At 34.5% G+C, this 22,724-nt stretch overlaps 2 protein-coding genes across 2 annotated transcripts; both read left to right on the plus strand.

The window, feature by feature from the left end:
- The first annotated feature begins 14,163 nt into the window (after positions 1 to 14,163).
- On the plus strand, positions 14,164 to 14,834 carry LOC18592260 (putative calcium-binding protein CML29). The gene has a single exon (XM_007018889.3). The coding sequence runs from the start codon at positions 14,199 to 14,201 to the stop codon at positions 14,670 to 14,672; it is 474 nt and encodes a 157-aa protein (XP_007018951.2). The 5' UTR covers positions 14,164 to 14,198; the 3' UTR covers positions 14,673 to 14,834.
- Positions 14,835 to 16,142: 1,308 nt separating this feature from the next.
- Positions 16,143 to 21,189, plus strand: LOC18592261 (putative 6-phosphogluconolactonase 2). Its single transcript, XM_007018890.3, has 3 exons — positions 16,143 to 16,435; positions 16,538 to 16,673; positions 20,573 to 21,189. The coding sequence occupies exons 1-3, from the start codon at positions 16,278 to 16,280 to the stop codon at positions 21,053 to 21,055; spliced, it is 777 nt and encodes a 258-aa protein (XP_007018952.2). The 5' UTR covers positions 16,143 to 16,277; the 3' UTR covers positions 21,056 to 21,189.
- The last annotated feature ends 1,535 nt before the right edge of the window (positions 21,190 to 22,724 follow it).

Genomic DNA, 22,724 nt, shown 5'->3' on the forward strand with positions numbered 1-22,724 from the left:
CAACCAGTAAATATGCAGACAGCAAGTTTACGTGCAGTTCTGCAGGAGTACTGAAAAATGGAAAAAAGAAACATCTATGTGACATATCGGAGTACAAAGCTTAGTCTCCTTATTTGACTGATTTAGGCTGCTACCAATCACCATACAACCGGATTAATTATCCTATACAGAGATCACGACAAAGCCAAGGTGACATAGTCATTAAACACGAAAACCTACCAAACCTTATACCTAGTTAAGTTACGGGTTTTGACAGTGATGCTTCGTGTGTTTATTGGCTTGGACACCATTTTTTTTCTTGCAAAGAAAAGGGGGTTTGGAGACTTGATTCTGTAATCCCACTTGAAGAAAATGCTACCGACCTTAAATTCCTGCATTGACCAAAACAGCAAGTTGAAGTTCAGTGCACTTATTAAGACTAGAGATAGCGTTGCAATTGGTTATTTACACACCATAAGTATGTACAGAAATTCTATATAAAAAAGTCTTCGAATTTTCATCCACGTGAATTATTTGCAATCGAAACAGTAGAGAGAAAAGACTAGAAATTTCCTTCACCACAAGAAGCTAGCCGAAAGTCAGGATTTTGTTTTTCTCCCCACAAATTCCTGTAGAATATCTTACTCTGCAAAACTAATACTTAAGCAACCAAGAGGTACCTTTCACTTAGTACTCTGGATATATTCCGTATGCCTTCTCTGATATTTATAAATCTCCACACAAATTTTATGTGGTCTTTGCTTTAATTTGTATTCGTCTATAAAATGAGCAAAAACACGTAACAAACTGACCAAAGGCAGCAAGTTGCATAAATCCAGAAATTTCATACTGCAAAATAAACCTCTCCAAAAATATAAAAATTTCACGAACGGTATAGAGTACGGAGACAGAATGTGACATGTGTGTGCCCCGATAAACCCGACCCACTGTCATCGCTAGACACCAAAAAAACACCGCGAGCCAGAATGGGGGAATGAAGCGTGAATTAGAGCAGCGTGGGTCCAAGAGCAGTGCCTTTTTTGGCCACCGCCGCGTCCGATAGCTGCGTTGGCTACTCCTCTCGCCGTGAGCCAAATTGACTAACCCATTGCTTTGGCATTGCAACCTTTGTGGTTCCTTGGAATGTTGAAGGGTCACCTTCTGCTTAGTTTCCGCGCTCGCCTTACATTGGCCCCCCCTTCCCTGATCTTTTGTCTTTATTCAATTCACGCTTGAAAACTTGAGATCTTTCCCCCAGCTGCTCTTCTATTTAATTCATTAAAAATATTTCAAATCTGACTTTATTTAAGTAGGTGGGAATCAAACCAGCAAATCATTTCATGCTGTTACTCACCTCAGTTTGAGTGCTGCGGTCAAATACATTAATATAAATTTGTACTACTCCATAGATTGTTTTTGTGTTTTTCTAACTTTTTTTTATGGTAACAACATCTCATTTTACATTATATTTTACTGCTGGCTCTCTAGGAGCTCCCCTGAATCTCCTATTTTTTTAATGTGGCATGTTGTTTTTGAAGAATCTTTTCAGCTACAACTTGCCTGCCCTGGTGGGAATCTCCTTATTACCAGTCACTACACATCTTGTTACAAGCAGTTAAACCAAGTTGGCGAAATTAATCTCAAATCCAAATGATTCTTTGGTTAAGTTGAGGACCACATATGCATGCTGAATCAACCAGATTTTGATTAATCGTTAAGAAATTCAATCCAGTGTTGAATATAAAGAAGAAACATTTATGAAGAGGTAGAAATGGCCAATGAAGAAATTTCCAACTGATCTGTAAGTCAGCAATTCACTAGGAGTGTTCGACCTCAAAACAAAAATATTTGTCACCCAACAAAAATCCTACTATGTGAAAACCACCTTGGTTTTTCAGTTCTTTAATTGTACATTGCTGCAATGTGTGAATGGCCCTCAATTAAAAAATTGGTAGATGGACAAATTTTAGTAGAACACTTGCACTTTATTCCTAAAAGTTCCTTTGACTACTATAGAAAGAATGCACTTTAATGAACTAGCTAGCAATGATGATGGCATATATATATATATATATATATATATATATATATATATATATATATATATATATATATATATATATATATATATATATATTGAGCATTTAAGAAAGCTTAATACATTAAATTTATATTTAGCAAAGGAAGCCTATGAGCCAAGCTTGGGAAACTATGGGCTTTAGCCGCTCTTGCGCCAGAAAAAATATATAATTGGAGTTCAAATTTTAAGAAAAGTTACGTAACAAATAAAAGAAAAAAACAAGTACGCAATTGCTGAAATAAACGTCATAGATTATTTTTAATTATCTTGGAAGTATCATTAGGATAATTTAATTGGTTGAAATGTAAGTGGCATGTTTGTCGGCAGGATAGAATATTGAAAGTCCGCACAATTTGGAAATAGCCTCCAAACACTTTGGGTGGTAGTAGCATTTGATCATTTTATATATTTATTTTATTTGTTTTAACAGTTTGATGCTCCGCTGTCTAGTGGCCATGGGCAGCAATTTTAATTTGGCCTGTTACTTTCCCAACCCCTGTGGACTGTGGGCGTCTAATTAACAATGCAGAAGAAATTGTAAGTTGCATTTTCTTTACTTAATTTTATATATATATATATATATATATAAAACAGGGTAGTAGCCATTCTTGTATTCTTCTAGTGTGTTAAAATACCCTAAAGACAATGTGATCTTTGGAAACAAATGGATTACTCTTATGGTGCTTTTGATTATAGATATATACACTATTGTTAACTTGAGAAGCTGTTAATTATGATTAAGATTTAGATAAACAGATTTTGCGCTGGCATTGGAAACCCCCTATTTCTCCGTTTTTCAGTGGTCAAGTCGCCTTTCTTAAGTCGCTCCCATTTGTGTATAGTATTTGAATGCAATAATAGTTTCTGACAAGTGGTATGTTCAGCTTTTGTGCAACTACATCACAATAGGGAGCCAAAGATTTCTAAGGGGAACAAATGGCTGTCTTAATGTTGATAACAAAGTCTAACCAATCGACATTGCTGGTTCCGAACACGAGATGGCTGTCAGAATTTATGTGGGCAACTTGCTTCTAACTCCCCAGTTGATATTTTTCTACGCCTTGAGAACGACTTTCTGATGTTAATATATTCAAACTAAACATCTTACACACAACTGCGCGTCTGGTTGGAACGATGGAAGAGTATCGAACGACAAAAAGCTTTCGAGCAAGATGTACAAATTAACCAATGGCCCGTTGAGAGAGATTTGCGTAGACAGAGTAATTAGATAAAGGATGATAATTTTCATATTTTGTGGTGGACAGCTCGAAAATGTGGATAAGGCAGAGAGGCGTTGGCAGGACCAGTACTGCCTCATTGTCATTGGCTTTCTGCATTTGTCAATCACATTCAAAGATCATAATCTTTTGACACCCAAAACCTTGAGGAAGCTCACTGAGGTACTTGGGACTGGAAAGACATGAAAGGACCTTAGCTCGTGCTCACAGGAGTTGGGACGCTGAAAATTTTTCAGATTTTTCAAGCTTCCTCCTTTTTCTTGCCTTGTTTTTCTCCACTTAATTGGTTTATGTTACAATACAGAAGTGAGCTTGATTTGTTACGGTGGATTGTCGTAACGTGCGGGTCCGGGAACCCGACCGCCAGACGCGGACGAAAATTAAAATGGTTAGGGAGTCGCCACCAATCTTTTTTTTCTTATCTAGGTATGATTGGTCACCTATTAATCCGATTCTAATCGACGAAGTCCTAAATTAATTTTAGGTCCGTCGAAAGAACAAGAACTGATCTACGTTTTTTAGAGACGGATTCGGGAGTACGGTTACAGACGGAGAAGGATTAGCACCTCCATAGCGCTCGTTCCACAAACGATACCATTTAATCTTAAGTTATCTTATTATAGTCTACTTTTAATTTAATCCCTACTTATTAATTAAACTTTTATTAAATTGACTGATTGAGTTTTTTTATTTGGTTTTACGTATGCACATGATGCAAGCGTAAAATGATGTCATGACTTGTTTATTTTAAATAATAGAGTCGGTAATCTTTTATTGAAAAATCATTCGAAGACCATCCCAACGCTTTGGTGAAGTCTCGAAATTTTCCTCACCTAGAAATATCCCCGGAAGAACTCGTCTCTACAAGCTCCTAGGGGAAATCCCATCATCAGGATTCCCGTGCCATTTGCAAAATAAATGTGGCGTGTTATGACAGGATAAAATGCTAATGTCTACATGCACGCGTTTATTGACTTAGGTGATTCATAATTCACCCAACTATGTATTTAAATATTTATCACCTTGTTTATATACTTAGTATTATTTAATTATTTATTATTATTTTTTAGAGTTTCCTATTTAAATCTATATTCTTTAACTAGCATAGTGAATTAATATTCCATCTTATGTATTATTTTCCTTTTTTAATCAAATAAATAATTAATTAAATTAATGGTTAACTTAATTTTATTTAATGATATTTATTTGCTAATTAACTAACTACACTAACCTAGATTTAAATGTGATATTATGTAGATTTATTTTTCTCAATATATATTATTATTTTAGCAACGATTATTTGAGTTGATGGGTATTGAAATTTGGAGTTCGGATTTATCCCGACGCTTCGGTGAAAATCCGTCTCGAACTTCGCATTAAAAAAAAAATCCACTTAGAAGATGCAACTCTTTACCTATCTTAGGTGAAATTTTTCAAATAATCATTTCATTCATTTTTTTTATTTTTATTATTTTATTATTTTTATTTTTTTTATTTCTTCTCATTTACTTATCATTATTACTATATTTATTTAAAAAAAAAACAAACTAAATCTATTATGAATTTTCTTATGTTATATATATATATTTCTCTAAACTATGCATCTTTACTATTATTTTTTATTATTACTATCATTTTTATTTTTTAATATTAAATATAAGCATTCATATTATATATATATTTCTTTCCTAGAAAAAATAAATGCATTTTAATTACAGTGGGCTAAACCCAGGCAAAAAAAGAAGAGTTATACCTTATTGGGTTGCAATTGGCCCAATTCGGAGACCCACAAAAAGCCCGAGTCTGCTGCACTGGATCTGACTTCCTAGGTCCACTAAACTGAGCCCAAAATGCACCGTTTGGAGTGTTTGCTTGGCAGCTTGTGCTCCTCCAAAATGGCGTTGTTTTGGAGACCTTAAACCTAAGTATTTAAGCTTTCTTTTTCTCTTCTCCTCTCATTTTTGGCCCTTTTTTCTCTCTCTAGTCGTCGGCCTCTCTGCCTTCTCTCTAAAATTTTTCCCCTCTCTCTCTTTCTCTTATGGCCGGCGCTTCCACTGTTTTCCTCACAGCCAACCAGTGAGACTTCAGCCTCCCTCTCTCCCTCGAAGCCTTCTTTCCTTCCGATAGACGGATCTGGCACTCCCTGCCTCGGTCGACGGTGACCCAACCGGGTCTACCTTTTCCCTTGTCGGTGGTCGGTATACCGACCTCGAAAAGCTTTGGCTTCCACTCTCCTTTAGCCGGCACTCCAAAGATCCAACCCTTCCCTCAAAGCTCACCAATCTCCTTCACTCAAACAAACCCGAATCCAAATCCTAGCCCTCTGCTCTCTCTCATTTTTTTTTGTGTATATGTTCTTGTGCTTTGTTTTTTGATTGTTGTTTTTTTATTTTTGCCTATGGCTAGGTAGCTTGTTGGTAGATTTAGGATTTTTTTTTTTGGATTTTGATCTCCCTTTTGGTTTTGCAGGTGGTGCCTTAAAAGCTGGGTTGTCCAAAAATTTGGACAACCCGGCAATGGGGTTCTGGCACCAAGGAGTTGGTGGCCAGAGCCCCATCATGCATGGTGGTTGGGGAAGGGATGGCCAGGCATACGCCCAGCCATTTCTTTCTCTCTTTTTATTTATTTATTTATTTTATATTTTTTATTATATATATTTTTTATTTTATTATTTTTTTTTGAGGTGTCTACAATTGTCCCTCTTTATACATTCTTGAGAATCAAGGATAATGCAAAGACGTAGACACCACATTTGACTTATCTCGAAGCTAGTTGATTTAATCAAATCGATCTAGATTCGACTTATCTCAAAATAAGTTCGATTTAAACAAAAATGAAATTTTTAGACTTGATCTAGGCTTGACCCATATTAGAACAAATTCGATTAAAATTTCTAGATTTAATTTTGGCTCGACCTATCTCACAACAGGTTCGATTTAAACAAAATTGAACTTCCTAAACTAAATTTAAGCTCGACCTATCTCATAACAGTTTCGATTTAAACAAAATTAAAATTTTTAGACTTAATCTAGGCTTGACCTATCTCACAACAGATTCGATTTAAAAATTGAAATTCCTAAACTTAATTTAGGCTCGACCTATCTCATAACAGGTTCGATTTTAACAAAATTAAAATTTTTAGACTTAATCTAGGCTCGACCTATCTCACAACATGTTTGATTTAAACAAAATTAAAATTCTTAAACTAAATTTAGGCTCGACCTATCTCATAACAGGTTCGATTTAAAAAAAATTAAAATTTTTAGACTTAATCTAGGCTCGACTTATCTCACAACAGGTTTGATTAAAACAAAATTAAAATTCCTAAACTAAATTTAGGCTCGACCTATCTCACAACAGGTTCGATTAAATTCTTTAATGCTAACTTAATTAGATTAACATGAAATGAAAAAACTCAAATCCTTCCATCAAAGTTTTACAATCCCAACACTTTAGGTCAAGTGAATTTCTACCTTCGAAGCTTGGGACATGAATTAATTTTGATTCTTGTCGGGTGCATGGCTAGACATGTATGCGTGATTGACATGATGAAATGTTTTCATGTTTATGATTCATTAAGGCTCCGAGACCCTTCTCTTGTTTCATCCGATTTTTCACTGTAACTCTCGATCTTCTTTGCCTGTTTTCTTTCCTTCTGGAGACTTCAGGTAACTCCAGATTTTTCTTAAGTACCCTCTCTTTTGACATTTGACTTTGCCTTAGGTTCGAGGCTCTGCCATTCCTTTTTTTCTCATCATTAAGTTTTTTGCTGAACAATGAGTGTAATTTCTTACTTAATTAGTTTATTTTTTTTACCAGTCATCATTCATTTCTATGACAATCACTATGTGAATCATGGGATGGTAAATAATGAAAGGGTTAAAATAAAGAGGCAAAGGAGAATTTCATATATGAGAAATCAAATAATTCAAGGCAAAGAGAATTTACAGAGCAAACATTAGATCTTTAAGTGATGAACACTCAGACCATTCAGAGAAAACAATCTGATATTCGATTTCAAGAATTGTCCTTGATTGATGCTTTGAGCAAATCTGTGGGTTGCAGACTCCCTAACTTCCCCTGTTTTGTGAAATTGTGGAGCTCCATTCATAATGTATTTCTACCTCAATCTTGTGTCCCATTTAGGCTGACATCTTTAAATTTCATTATAACTTCCTGCTTTTCGACCTCAAGCCTCCATTTTTGGGTTTTCAGCATGAGTCTCCTCCTTTAGGTACGAGCTGCCCTTTTTGGGTTTTCACCACGAACCCCTTCTGGTTTTTTTTTTTTAAGCATAGTACTTCTTTACCGCATCCGCATTTATCGGATTAGGCAAATCTTCCCCATCCATGTCAGCCAAAATTAAAGCTCTTCCTGAAAAAACCTTCTTTACCACATACGGTGCTTCCCAATTCGGCATCCATTTTCTCCGAAAATCAGTTTGATTAGGGAGTATTCTCTTGAAAACCAACTCTCCTTCTCGAAATTGCCTGGGATGAACTTTTTTCTCGTATGCTCTCATCATCCTTCGTTGGTACATCTGGCCATGACAAAGAGCTGCAAGCCTTTTCTCCTCAATCAGATTCAATTGTTCGTAACGGGAGCGGACCCACTCAGCATCTTCCAATTCTGTTTCCATCAACACTCTCAGTGATGAGATTTCTACTTCAACAGGTAGAACTGCTTTTGTACTATATACTAATAAATACGGAGTTGCCCCGGTGGAGGTAAGCACAGAAGTTCGATATGCATGCAAGGCAAAAGGAAGTTTTTCATGCCAGTCTTTATAAACTTCAGTCATCTTTTCGACAATATTTTTGATATTTTTATTGGCTGCCTCTACCGCTCCGTTCATCTTCGGACGGTAAGTTATCGAGTTATGATGTTTGATCTTGAATTTAGTGCAAACCTCCTTCACCATCGCACCATTCAAATTGCTTGCATTATCAGTGATGATCCTTTCCGGTAGCCCATACCGACATATGATCTCCTTTTGGATGAACTTGCACACCACCTTTTGTGTCACATTGGCATAGGAAGCTGCTTCTACCCATTTCGTGAAATAATCAATGGCCACCAATATGAATCGATGTCCATTAGAGGCTTTCGGCGTAATAAGCCCAATCACATCCATTCCCCACATTGAAAATGATCAATGTGCTATGAAAATGTGCAATGGGGCTGGTGGAGCATGGATTCTATCAGCGTAAACTTGACACTTGTGGCATTTTCGAGCAAAGTTTATGCAGTCTAATTCCAATGTCAACCAATAATAACCAGCTCTCATAATTTGTCTAGCCAACATATGTCCATTAGCATGAGCTCCACAAGTTCCTTCGTGGACTTCTTTCATTATTTTGTTGTCTTCCGTAATATCCACACATCTCAAGAGTACTTGATCTGGACTCCTTTTGTAGAGCACTTCTCCGCTAAGGAAGAAACCCATTGCTAATCTTCTAAGAGTTCGCTTGTCATTGTCCGTGACATTCTCAGGATATGCCTGGTGCTGGATGTATGGCATGATATCATGATACCACGGCTTACCATCAACCTCTTCCTCAACATTCAAGCAGTGTACAGAGACTTCACGGACTTCTAAATCAAAAGGGCGTACATCAGTCGCTTCTTTTATTTTGAACATCGCTGCGAGGGTGGCCAAAGCATCAGCAATCTGATTCTCTTCTCGAGGCAAATGGTTGAAGCTGATTTCTTTGAACTGTTTGCTTAATTCTATAACCAACTTTTTATATGGAACTAGTTTAGAATCTCTAGTTTCCTATTCACCTCTCATTTGACATATCACCAAAGCCGAATCTTCGTAAACATCTATCATGTCAGCCTTCATCTCGATTGCTGCTTGTAATCCCATTACCAACACTTCATACTCCGCCATATTATTAGTACAATTGAAATTTAATCTCGTTGTGGCTGGATAATACTTTCCATTTGGAGAAATCAACACTGCCCCAATTCCGTGCCCCAAAGTATTGGATGCTCCATTAAAATACATCTTCCATAGATTAAGTTCATTGGAATCATCATTTTCTATGTGCAAGACGACCATCAAATCTTCATCTGGAAAATCGAAACTTATAGATTCATAATCCTCATTAGCTCGATCTGCAAGGAAATCGGCGATGGCGCTCCCTTTGATTGATTTTTGGGATACATACACAATATCATACTCAGACAATAGCACTTGCCATCGAGCTATTCTTCCAAACAGGTAGGGTTTTTCAAAAATATACTTGATGGGATCTAATTTCGTCACAAACCATGTTGTGTGATACAACATATACTGTCGGAGCCTCTGGACAGTCCATGCTAGCGCACAACACATCTTTTCGATCGCAGAATATTTGGACTCATACTTCGTGAATTTCTTGCTCAAGTAATATACGGCCCGTTCTTTCTTCCCCGTTTCATCATGTTGTCTCAATACACATCCCATAGAATTCTTGTTCACAGTCAAATACAAAATAAGAGGTTTTCTAACCATCGGTGGCACCAACACCGGAGTAGTGTGTGAGAAGGAATATATTGACCTTGGACCAATAATTTCACATTCCCCTTATCCTAAATTTCCCGTAATTATTAAAAATAGTGAAGTAATAATAGCAAAATAACTGAATGCATTAAACAAAAATATGCAAAATTGATGCTAGGGAAAACAACAAATTATTTAAGGCTTAAGATAACTTATGATTAATTAATGGTTTGACTCTCGATGTCCCCAGTGGAGTAGCCATCTGTCGTAACATGCCGGTCCGGGAACCCGACCTCCAGACGCGGGCGAAAATTAAAATGGTTAGGGAGTTGCCATCAATCTTTTTTTTCTTATCTAGGTGTGATTGGTCACTTATTAATCCGATTCTAATCGACGAAGTCCTTAATTAATTTTAGGTCCGTCGAAAGAACGAGAACTGATCTACGTTGTTTAGAGACAGGTTCGGGAGTACGGTTACGCACGGAGAAGGGTTAGCACCTCCATAGCGCCCGTTCCACGAACGGTACCATTTAATCTTAAGTTATCTTATTATAGCCTACCTTTAATTTAATCACTACTTATTAATTAAATTTTTATTAAATTGACTGACTGAGTTTTTTTATTTGGTTTTACGTATGCACATGATGCAAGCATAAAATGATGTCATGACTTGTTTATTTTAAATAATTGAGTCGGTAATCTTTTATTGGAAAATCATTCGAAGACCATCCCAACGCTTTGGTGAAGTCTCGAAATTTTTCTCACATAGAGATATCCCCGGAAGAACTCGTCTCTACAAGCTCCTCAGGAAAATCCCATCATCGGAATTCTCGCGCCATTTACAAAATAAATGTAGCGTGCTATGACAGGATAAAATGCTGATGTCTACATGCACGCGTTTATTGACTTAGGTGATTCATAATTCACCCAACTATGTATTTAAATATTTATCACATTGTTTATATACTTAGTATTATTTAATTATTTATTATTATTTTTTAGAGTTTCCTATTTAAATCTATATTCTTTAACTAGCATAGTGAATTAATATTCCATCTTATGTATTATTTTCCTTTTTTAATCAAATAAATAATTAATTAAATTAATGGTTAACTTAATTTTATTTAATGATAATTATTTGCTAATTAACTAACTACACTAACCTAGATTTAAATGCAATATTATGTAGATTTATTTTTTTCAATATATATTATTATTTTAGCAACGATTATTTGAGTTGATGGGTATTGAAATTTGGAGTTCGGATTTATCCCAACGCTTCGATGAAAATCCATCTCAAACTTCGCATTAAAAAAAAAATCCACTTAGAAGAAGCAATTCTTTACCTCTCTTAGGTGAAATTTTTCAAATAATCATTTCATTCATTTTTTTATTATTTTTATTATTTTATTTATTTTATTTTTTATTTCCTCTCATTTACTTATCATTATTACTATATTTATTTTTTAAAAAACAAACTAAATCTATTATGAATTTTCTTATTTTATATATATATATATATATATTTATCTAAACTATGCATCTTTACTATTATTTTTTATTATTACTATCATTATTTTTTTTTGATTTTTTAATATTAAATATAAGCATTCATATTATATATATATATATATATATATATATATATATATATTTCTTTTCTAAAAAAAATAAATGCATTTTAATTAAAGTGGGCTCGACCCAATACTAACTAAAATAAACCCAAGCAAAAAAAGAAGAGTTATACCTTATTGGGTTGCAATTGGCCCAATTCGGAGACCCACAAAAAGCCCGAGTCTGCTACACTGGATCTGACTTCCTAGGTCCACTAAACTGAGCCTAAAACGCACCATTTGGAGTGTTTGTTTGGCAACTTGTGCTCCTCCAAAACGACATCGTTTTGGAGACCTTAAACCTAAGTTTTTAAGCTTTCTTTTTCTCTTCTCCTCTCATTTTTTGCCCTCTTTTCTCTCTCTAGCCGCCGGCCTCTCTGCCTTCTCTCTAAAATTTTTCCCCTCTCTCTCTCTTTCTCTTATGGCTGGCGCTTCCACCGTTTTCCTCACCGTCGACCGATGAGACTTCAGCCTCCCTCTCTCCCTCAAAGCCTTCTTTCCTTCCGATCGACGGATCTAGCACTCCCTGCCTCGGTCGACGGTGACCCAACAGGGTCTACCCTTTCCCTTGTCGGTGGCTGGTATACCGACCTCGAAAAGCTTTGGCTTCCACTCTCCTTTAGCCGGCACTCCAAAGATCCAACACTTCCTTCAAAACTCACCAATCTCCCTCACTCAAACAAACCCGAATCCAAATCCTAGCCCCCTACTCTCTCTCATTTTTTTTGTTTTTTTGTATATATGTTATTGTGCTTTGTTTTTTGATTGTTGTTTTTTTATTTTTGCCTGTGGCTAGGTAGCTTGCTGGTAGATTTAGGATTTTTTTTTTTTTGGATTTTGATCTCTCTTTTGGTTTTGCAGGTGGTGTCCTTAAAAGCTAGGTTGTCCAAAAATTTGGACAACCCAGCAATGGAGTTCTGGCACCAAGGAGTTAGTGGCCGAGCCCCATCATGCATGGTGGTTGGGGAAGGGATGGCCAGGCATACGCCCAGTCATTTCTTTCTCTCTTTTTATTTATTTATTTTTTATTTTATTATATATTTTTTATTATATATTTTTTTTATTATATTATTTTTTTTGAGGTGTCTACATGGATAATGACCTGTCATACTAATTTATTACTTAATTTCATAAGAAAAGAAAAATTAGCAAGTTTACTTAAAGTTCAAATGTGTTGTGGGGATTTTTTTTTTCAAAAAGAAGTTTGAAACACATAAATGAAGTAATGCTTCTCTAAATGTCTTCCCCACATATTTGACCTTGACAGAAAAAGGCTCAAATAGGAAATTGCATTGCGAAGTCAAGGGGATTGAACTTGGGTTTTGAAGTAAAGCATGCTATGTTTGATAGAAATGTATTGGTTCGGCCCTCCCATTTTTGTTCATGATCAGAAATTTCTATGCTTTCCAACTTTCTGTTTCGTTAATGGCCGCTTGTTACCACTAAATTTCCCTAAAATATTGGTAAGTCTAAAAATTTAAATATCTAATCTATGTGATTGAATCTTAACAGATCGAATAATTGCTTTTTGCATTTTGATTTCACATTAATCATATTAAGGTAAAAGAAAAATAATTAATTAAAATGAGGATTTAATTTATCATGAAATGAAACTAAGATGTCGATTCAATTTTTCAGAAAGTCTTTAAATTTGCTCAAAATTTTGAAGATTTCAAATTGAAACTTATTGTCAGTTTTATGGCTTGTATACTTATCACTCTTTTGACACAATTACTTGGAAACTTGAAAGTGTTAATTCTTCCGCTTGAATATATATATAATATATTTATGTAGTCCAGTCCAATTAACTGAACCTTGATAGGCCGAAGAACAAGAGAGGCCAAATCCAGGTAATGTAGGCTCAGAGCCTGAGACCACTAAAAACCCTTTCCAACGAGCAGGCCGAAGGGTTTCATTCTAAACCAGACCACCACCGACTCTGGTCAATGCATGGACTTACAACCTCAAGTTCCTTTTTCTTGTGGCCAAGGCCCAAATATTGAGCACTAATAATAACCAATTTTTGTTATTTTCCTAGGTTTCTTGAGAAACAACGGCTCCTCTTTCGAGGTGTCACTATTTTTGTACAAGTGAATATTGGCATCTATTTTATCAGGAATCCCAGAAAGCAAGATAGTGTTTAGCTGGAAACAACTTGTGAGGGAAATAGACTTCCATTCGTTGGTGAGATAGCAACCCAATATATATATGGTACCTTTGCCAAGTTGATAAAGAAAGTGAATTATAGTGCTACCCTACCTTGAGTTTGTATTCCATACAATATCAAGTAAATTTATATAATCATAGTCTAATAAAAATTTCTAAAAAACATTACAACATATATTACCCATTCCTGATATCTAGACTCATGTTATATTAGTACATTTACAATCTTTCTTTCAAAAAGCTACATCTTGATCCAAGGCACGATAGGAGTTTTTTCTTTTTGCAATATGTCAGCAAGTCTTAAAGGAGAGATGAGGCTTGAATCTTAACTCTCAACTGCCTTAATAAGGAACACGTATTAATCGTTAGGCCGAATCACCTTATCAGCAACGAAGCAAGAGAATAATTTAAGCAACCTTGTCAAATTTGAGGGCGAGAATCAGCATACTGTCAACCAAAAGGGAGGATAAGAACCTTTAAGCGTATCTGACATTCTTTTCACTTCAACTTTATGTCGACACAAAGGTGCCAGTGCCACCTTGCCAAAAAAGAAATATGCGATCCAATCTTTTCCGCTAGTTATTTATAGGAAGGGAGCGAGGCAAAGGTAAGTTGAATGGTAAAATTTAAGCTCCATGGCTCAACCGGGTTCTTTGTCTGCAGAAACTGAGACACTGAGCCATGTCCTGGGTCTGGTGGAGGCATTCAGAGCATTTGATGCAGACAACGATCGAGCAATCAATGCTGCGGAGCTGGGTGGAATCCTGGGTTCGCTTGGTTACAACGCTAGTGAACAAGATGTAACGGCAATGATGCAACAAGGAGACACTAACAAGGATGGATTGCTGAGCATCGAAGAGTTCCTGGAGATGAACACGAAGGACATGGAACTCGGGGACCTTGCAAGTTTTCTCAGGAGCGCTTTCCAGGCTTTTGATGTTGATGGGGAAGAGGCTGTGACAGCGACGGAGTTATATCAAATCCTGGGGAATCTTGGAGTTGAGTTGTCCCTGGAGGAATGCCAGGGGGTTATTGCTTCCATGGATGCAGATGGCGATGGAGCTGTTAGCTTTGAGGACTTCAAACTAATAGTTAATTCCCTCCTCTAGATCAAACTTCAATTCCCGCGTGTTTTAATTAATTAAACAAATCATGTTTACTATCTAGGTCTCCGGGCGCTTTCAGTCCATGCATGGGAAACAAGAAAGTCAAGAACATATGTATACTAGCAAAAGTCCTTTTATGTTATTTAGAATTTCTCTTTCTATAAAGTCATGAACTTAATTTAATAGATCGAAGTGAACAAGTGCTCCTTCATGTCTCCCATAGAGAGCTTTTTCTGTAAAATAAATCTACAATTCTCCATCATTAATCTCCACTATGGTTCCCTAATTAAAGGCCTATAACTTTTTTTTTTGTGGGAGAGAGTCCCAAAACTTTAAGGCAAGTTACTATTATTTCAATATATATTTAGAGAACCAAGTTGAAAATTCCTTTTTACGTAGAGAACCAGAAACAATAAGAACTGAACGATAAGGTCAAAGCTAAGAATCGTGTTAGTTAACAGGCTAGCCTGCTATTCCGTAAAGAATGAAAACAAGTACAGAACTTGCATACAGAAGAACACGAATAATGAACTTCCGTATCCAACAAAATAAAATAAAACATACATAAGGCAATTTGAGGTTTGAAGTGAACCTAGCTCGCTCCAGAGTTGGCTAATTTCAGACCTGATCTATCAATATACTAATCGATCAATGGCAAAGAGTACATATTAAAAGGAGTACTGAAAGATCATATGAAGATCATCTGTTACTTGTTCAACCTGATCTGTCCAAAGGACAAGCTTAGGCTACAACAAATATAGGATCTGATTTTTCTTATCATTACGTAGCTTGCAGGAAGTAGTAATATTTATGTACATTTTTTTTTGTCTTTTGCATGTATGAAAAGACAAAACTCAATTTAATTATTCACAAATGTATTGTGGTTGGAGTTAATTTGGGGGGGTTGGAATCGTATTATGAACCATCTCTTCAACACGTGATTGACTAGTAAGATGAAACATGAAAAAGCCACACTAGGAGTTTGAGCTGGTAGCCCTGTCTAGAAATATACCTGGATCACATTTGCCTGGCAAGTAAAACAAAAGAAAAACGCAACCCGAAATGCACAGGTAAAAGGACTGAATAATTAGTACTTGAGCTAAACCCCGATTGTCAGGACCTCATTGGGTTTGAGGTTCCACAAATTTGAAGGGTAATGGAATAATGGCCTTGGCCTAGCATTGCTGGTCCTCGCGCTGGCCAACCATTAACTGCCTTCCAGTAACTTCATCCTTATCCAATACTTCAGTCAAACTTTTAAAAATAGAAGCAACATGTGATTTATTGCCCCGAAACATCAAATCTTGAGAAGCGACTAGGGGTTGTTTCGTAATTTAAAACTAGAAAGAACGACCACAAAAAATCCTAGTTGCAGTAGGGGTTCCTGTGCTCCTCTCTTGAAGGCGGCAAAATGTTGGTAATTTATTGTTCTCCCAATTCTCCAAGAAACGTGAAAGAAAGCCTACAGCATTATTCATGTTTCTTCGCCGTAAATGCCCCAAAAGTCTCTCTCTCTCTTTTGCTGGTCTTCCTGCTGCTAGTGTATATATATATTATGTGTTGTGAAGAAACTTGGTGTATTGAGAGGAGAAAACTGAGCTGCAAGCAATGGAGAAGATAGAGCCAGAGCTGAGACTATTTGATAGCAGTGAAGAGCTATCGTCAGGTCTTGCTGACTATGTGCTTCAAGTCGCTGAATCTGCTGTGAAAGATATAGGCTCTTTTTCTCTTGTTCTCTCTGGAGGAGACATACCGAAGCGCTTAGGGTCCTTATAAACCTTTTGCATACACACTATAATACTTGTTTTTCTTTATGGTTTGGTTCTCTCTCCTTTTCATTTTTTGTGTATGATCATTTTGTAATGCAGGAAACTGACCAAAGCACCGTTCTTGAGACTGGTGGACTGGCCGAAATGGCATGTATTTTGGGCGGAGGAGAACGTCGTCGCCAAGTTACACCCTGATAGCCTCTATTGGCAAGCCAAAGAATGTTTCATCTCCAAGGTTATTTTGCATCCTTCATCTCTGTTTACCCTTTCGAATAGTTAGTTACTTGGTAAAAGGTTAACTTTTTTATTCATATTATTATTTGATAATGTAATTATGTGATAATTTTCCACTTTTCTTTAAAACGACTTAGTTTTGAGAATTCCATATAAACCTTTTCATTTGTTCCTTCCTTTTTCTCTCTCTATCCTCACTTTGCCTCACGATCTCTAGGATCTACCCAGAATCTGACCATTGTTGTCTCCTCTCGTTGGTGTCTTTCGTCACCAACCAAACCTAAAAAAAATCCTATTTCTGAGTTCCGTACTCATCCTTCTACCTTTTAATTGATTTAATTTTTTTAAAAAAAAATCTCTATTTTTCCTCATTATTCTCTTTTTTTTCACAAAAAGACAAAATCTGTATCTAGTCATGGCAATATTTTGCTACTAATTCCTCTCTCTCTCTCTCACTCCACACGTCCACTCGATTTTCAACAAATCTCAAAACTTTTAGATCTTCAGTTTTTTTTTATATTTTAAAAAATTACTCTGAGTAAAGCAGATAAGAAAATAATAAAAGAAATTGAAAAAGGCTTCTTCTTTTTTTTGTGATTTTGGCGTCAGTAAACGATGGCAATCAACCACCGATGATCGATAACAGAGGTAACGATTGTGGTTCACCAAATCTTTGAATTTTTTGTTCTACCATGTGATTACATCTTCAAGTCACATGAGCCAAAAATAGTAGTTGGGACTTGACGGTGCTTAATTTTCCACGTAAGTTAAAAATTTGTTTGGATATAAATTAAAATGGTTCATTTAAATCTAATAAAAGAATAGGAATTTAAATTAAAGAAATTGATAGTGATTCAAGAATTTATAACTATTTAAGCCAACGATAAATAATATGGTATAGCGAGGTTCATAAATTTGAATCAAATAATTACTAATTCATTTGTATCCTTTCGATATGTCTGAAATTTTTGCTGTATTTGAGCAACCAGAAGTTGGCATCTAATGGCAGCGTAAAAAGAGAGTGGGAGTATTCGGGCTAGACTCGTGTAGTGTGCAGGGAGTGTTAGGAATTGACAGGTCCTTTTGTACTATTCTTGATAATTCCTCAATTGATAATTTCATATATTAGCGTAGGTTAAAAAAAAAATTACTATTACGACGCCCTTTTTAATGCTATTAATGCATGTTTGGTACAGGGAATAGTTAAGCTATACTTTGTCTATTCTCATGTTTTATTTTTAACTTCATTTGGTATGCAATGTCATAAGAAATAGTTATTATTTAGTAATAGTTATTTTTGAAAATGGGATAAAATTAAAGTTTAATTGAATTTAAGTTTTTTTATAAGAATATTTGATTTGCGGTATAAATAAAAATAAAATAAAATAATTATTATGTAAGAATAGAATAAGATGAATATAAAATAAAATAAGTGTTACGTAATTTGATATAATTAATAAAATAGAGTAAAAATAATTATTATGATTTATGATAGTATTTGGTTGGTAATAATAATTTTGAAATAAAAAAATAATAGATAATAAAAAGATAAAAATATTTTTTATTAATATATATAATTATTTATTTTTAAATATTAATAATTTATAATTAATTAAAATATTAATAATTTATAATTTAAATATTAATATTTTAATATAATTTAATTATTAATATTTTTAATTAATAATATTTTATTTATAATATATTTTTTTTTATTTTTTATTTTTTTATTTATATTTATTAAAAATTTAATGTATTAATAATTTAATAAATAAAACATTAATAGTTTAAAATATTAATATTTTAATTATTAATATTAATAATGTTTAAATTTTATGTAAAATATTAATATTTTAAATTTTATAAATAATTTTTTTATTTTTTTTATGGGTCGGTCGTCGAAAAGGTAATCGGTGTAATAAAATATCGATTTGGTGCACCATGTGGTTGGATTTGACCATTACGGCTTCAGATCAGCACTTCCCTTTCGGTTGGATCTAGTTGTGGAGTGCTAGATCCAACTATGGGATCTGGTTGGGAAGCACCAGATCCAGTGCTTCTCGCGGCTAGATCTGGCTTTTAAGTGTCATATTTGGTTAGATCTCCGCTTGAATCTTATCTGATCATATTTTGTCGTGAAATCGTCGTCACAGTTGTTGCCGTCGTCATGGTCGTAGTCATCGCCACCGTCATTTTCACTGTTGAGTGTCACTTAGAGAGAATGAGAGAGAAAAGAACGTGAGAAGAGCAAAAAAGAAGAGAAAATGAAAAAAAAATATTTATAGGCCTAGGGTTGTAATATTTTTAAGTTATAAGGAGCATTTTAGTCTCATCTCATTTTAGAGTTATTCCTTCAATTATGGAATAAAAAACATATGGGGAAGCTCGGGTATAGTTATGCTTGATTTTGACCCATTTTAAAGAATAGTTATTATTGTACCAAACGAAGGTAAACTATTCCCTTGGGAATAGACAGGGAATATCTTAGCTATTTCTTGTACCAATAGTGCAGCATGAGTTTTGTTATTCCATAATTGGAGGAATAATATTAAAATTTAATGAGAATAAAATATTTTTTATAATTTAAAAATATTACAATTTTAGACTTATAAATGTTTTTTTTCTTCTCATTTTTTTTCTCTTTTTTCATATTCTTTTCTCTTTCATTCTCTCTCTAACCTGCACTCATCATCGGAGATGGCGACGGCTACGACAGTTTCACGACCGAATATGGTCAGAAAGCATCGATCTAGCCCTTTTCAATAAGATTGAATCGAGAAATAGCCAGATCTGGCACTCCACGACTACATTTGGCTATGGAAAGCATCGGATCTGGTGCTTCTCGACTAGATCCCACTGTTGGATCTAGCACTTCACGGTCAGATCTAGTAGCGAGAAGCGTCGATCTGACGTCTTAGTGGCCAGTTTCGGTCACATGATACGTCAGATCGACGTCTTATTACACCGATCACTTTTTCGGTAGTCGGTCCATGGAGAAGAAAAGAAAGAAAAAAAATATTTTATAAATTTTAAAATATTAATATTAATATGATTAAAATATTAAAATTTTATTTATTTATTAAATTATTAATATATTAAATTTTTAATGAGAATATATAAAAAGTTAATAATATTTTATCATAATAGTATTAAAAAATAAATAATAAAATTATATTAAAATAATTAATATTTAAATTAAACTATACATTATTAATATTTAAAAAATAAAATAAAAATAATTAATCATATACATAATAAAAGATATTTTTGTTTTTTATTTTTTTTTTTATTTCAAAGTTATTGTTATCAATTAAACGTTGTAATAAGTCATAATAATTATTTTTACTCTACTCTATTCGTCATACCAAATTACGTAGTATATATGTTATTCTATTCTCACCTCATTCTATTTCAACGTAATAGTTACTCTATTTTATTTTTGTCTATTTCGTAATTCAAACGGGCTACTGGCGTCTTGCCTAACACTATTAGTGTATTGCATTTAATTTTTTCAAGTTCAATTTATCTAATTATCATTAATTAAAATTTTAAAAAATTTATTTTAAATTTGTGCATAAAATAATTATCAAATATATATTTGTTAAAATTCAATTTAATCAAATACTTAAAATAGTTCAATTTAAAATTGAAAAACTTTGATTAAAGAAAATCAAACGAAACAATATTTATGAATGAGTAGCACATTTTGAATATAATAGAAATTAGTATTATTATTAATTATATGCAAATATATAAAATAATCAGTATTGTAAGGTGATTTATATAAAAAAATTGTACTTAACGAATTATCCTTTCTTGTAATGTCCCGTTAATTAATCAGACTTTGTTTTTTGGCCTAATTCAAAGGAATTTAATCACTTAATTACGAATTTAATACAGGTTCCTTTACTACCAGCACACATTATCTCTGTAAGCCATGGCGTAGAAGGGGAATCAGCAGCGAGTAGCTACGAGTTCTCTATTAGGCAACAAGTCAAAAAACGAACGGTCCAAGCTTCTCCATCAAGCGACTGCCCGAGATTCGATCTTGTTCTCCTATCCTTAGGGCCCAACGGCCACGTGGCGTCTCTGTATCCTAATGACCCGGTTTTGCAAGAAGAGTCTCAGTGGGTTGCTTGTGTCTCCAAAGACGGTACGATAGAGAGCGTGACCCTCACTCTCCCGGTGATCAACGCGGCAGCCAACGTGGCGATCGTGGCCGCGGGGATGGATCTGGCCCGTCCTTTCATGGATGTAATGGTGAGTCGTAAGCCCATTGGATCACATCCAGCTCAAATGGTCTCGCCCCAAGATGGAAAGCTCGTTTGGTTTGTGGATGCTAGCGCTGCTTCGTTGTTCCTACGTGGCAATGAACATCGTTAATTAATATCACCTATTTATTATATATGGTATGTCTTTTTACGATTTCGATAAATTCTCCTTTATGTGGTAAAAGAACGAAGTTTTCCTTTATGTAAATAAAAAAAACAATAATCAATCCTATGTTTATTAAGTTAGACTCAATTATTTTAAGTTAAAATCTTTGAACATTTTGAACCATATTAAAAATCAATCTTCACTCTTGCATCTAAGTATTTAACTTAACAATAAATATATGAATTCACAGCACTCAAGCATTTTGGTCATTAGTTTGTGTATGAATTTTTTGCCTAAAGAATAATAAATAAAGTTTAAATCTTCTTTTTCTCAATTATAAAAAAAATAATGTATCCACCAGAAGAGGTTAGCAGAAGCCCTTCTTCTTTTTATAATTTTATCTCTATTTTTTAAAAAAAAATTATAATTTTATCCCTACAAATATTAGAAACATTATTTTTAGTTTTACAAAATCGAAACTATATCTATTTCTTACTTAAAAAACAGAATTGAATGTTTTCTTTTCTGGAATAATTTTTTTTTAATTTTCATTTTTATATTCCATGTGGTGCCAAATATTTAAGGATGGAAAGTGACCTCTAGTTGCAGCTGAACGAATTCTCGTAGAACTCTTTGAAATTGGCAAGCAATATTGGACCTTAAGCGGAAATAGCTAATTTATACTGTAGAGAAGAAATCCGGGTTGAACCAGGATTCATGGACATGCATTTTGTGTGATTCCAGGCGGATGAGCCCCGGGACCACATCACCTTCATGGTGATCATATTCGGCAACGAATTAACATTGCTATTTCATGCAAAAAGAGTTGGCTTTTATGTAGCGTATACTCCATCGAGACCTTAATTATTGGGCCGTTCCTCTCCATGTTGGCATCATGGCTTCAACCTTAATTATTAGGCCATTCCTGCTCTATTGGCGTTGCTCGAGGCCCAGGTAGCCAACCTTGGCAGGATAGTGTTCATAATGCTGACAACATAAACAATGGTAATAAGCCTTGAAGACATTCTTAGTTATCTTTATCAAATAATACTTCGTACATTTATCTATGCAGAATGACTAGTAACTAAAGTTTTCACTATATACATGAATAAAGTTTGACATCTACGGTATGGAGTGGACGACATGAGATTCTAATATTTACACTTTAGGTCACTAGATCATTGAAATATAAAATATAATAATGGATAAAATACACAAAGTTTCAAAGTTTTAATTATAATTACACATGAGTCCATCAACTTTTAAAATGAATACTCTGTCTCAAAAACATATCTTCCGCTAGATATATAAATTCAATAGTTAATTTAATATTTTCATTAATTTGATGATGTGACATTATTTAAAAAGTAATTTTATCTTTCATTAATTTTAAAAATTATTAAATTATAATTTTTCAGAAAAAAAAAACAACCCTGTCGCCTGTTGATTACTTTTGAACCTACCACCCCATGGTCGAATCTAGCCAAAGAGCGCCAGATTCTACCAAATCAGTGCTACTTGTGAGCACCAAATTTGGTGCTCTCGTGGGAGCCAAGAGCTTGATTTGGTGCTCCCTAAGGGAGCCCAAGGAGATGGGAGACTAGTTGATGTAAGGGAACTCCTCGATCGGCATAAGAAAAAAATAGATGAATAAAAAGTATTTTAGATATTTTAA

The sequence above is a fragment of the Theobroma cacao genome, chromosome 8 (genome assembly GCF_053813885.1).
Source record: "Theobroma cacao isolate CCN51 chromosome 8, ASM5381388v1, whole genome shotgun sequence".
Classification (NCBI taxonomy): domain Eukaryota; kingdom Viridiplantae; phylum Streptophyta; class Magnoliopsida; order Malvales; family Malvaceae; genus Theobroma; species Theobroma cacao.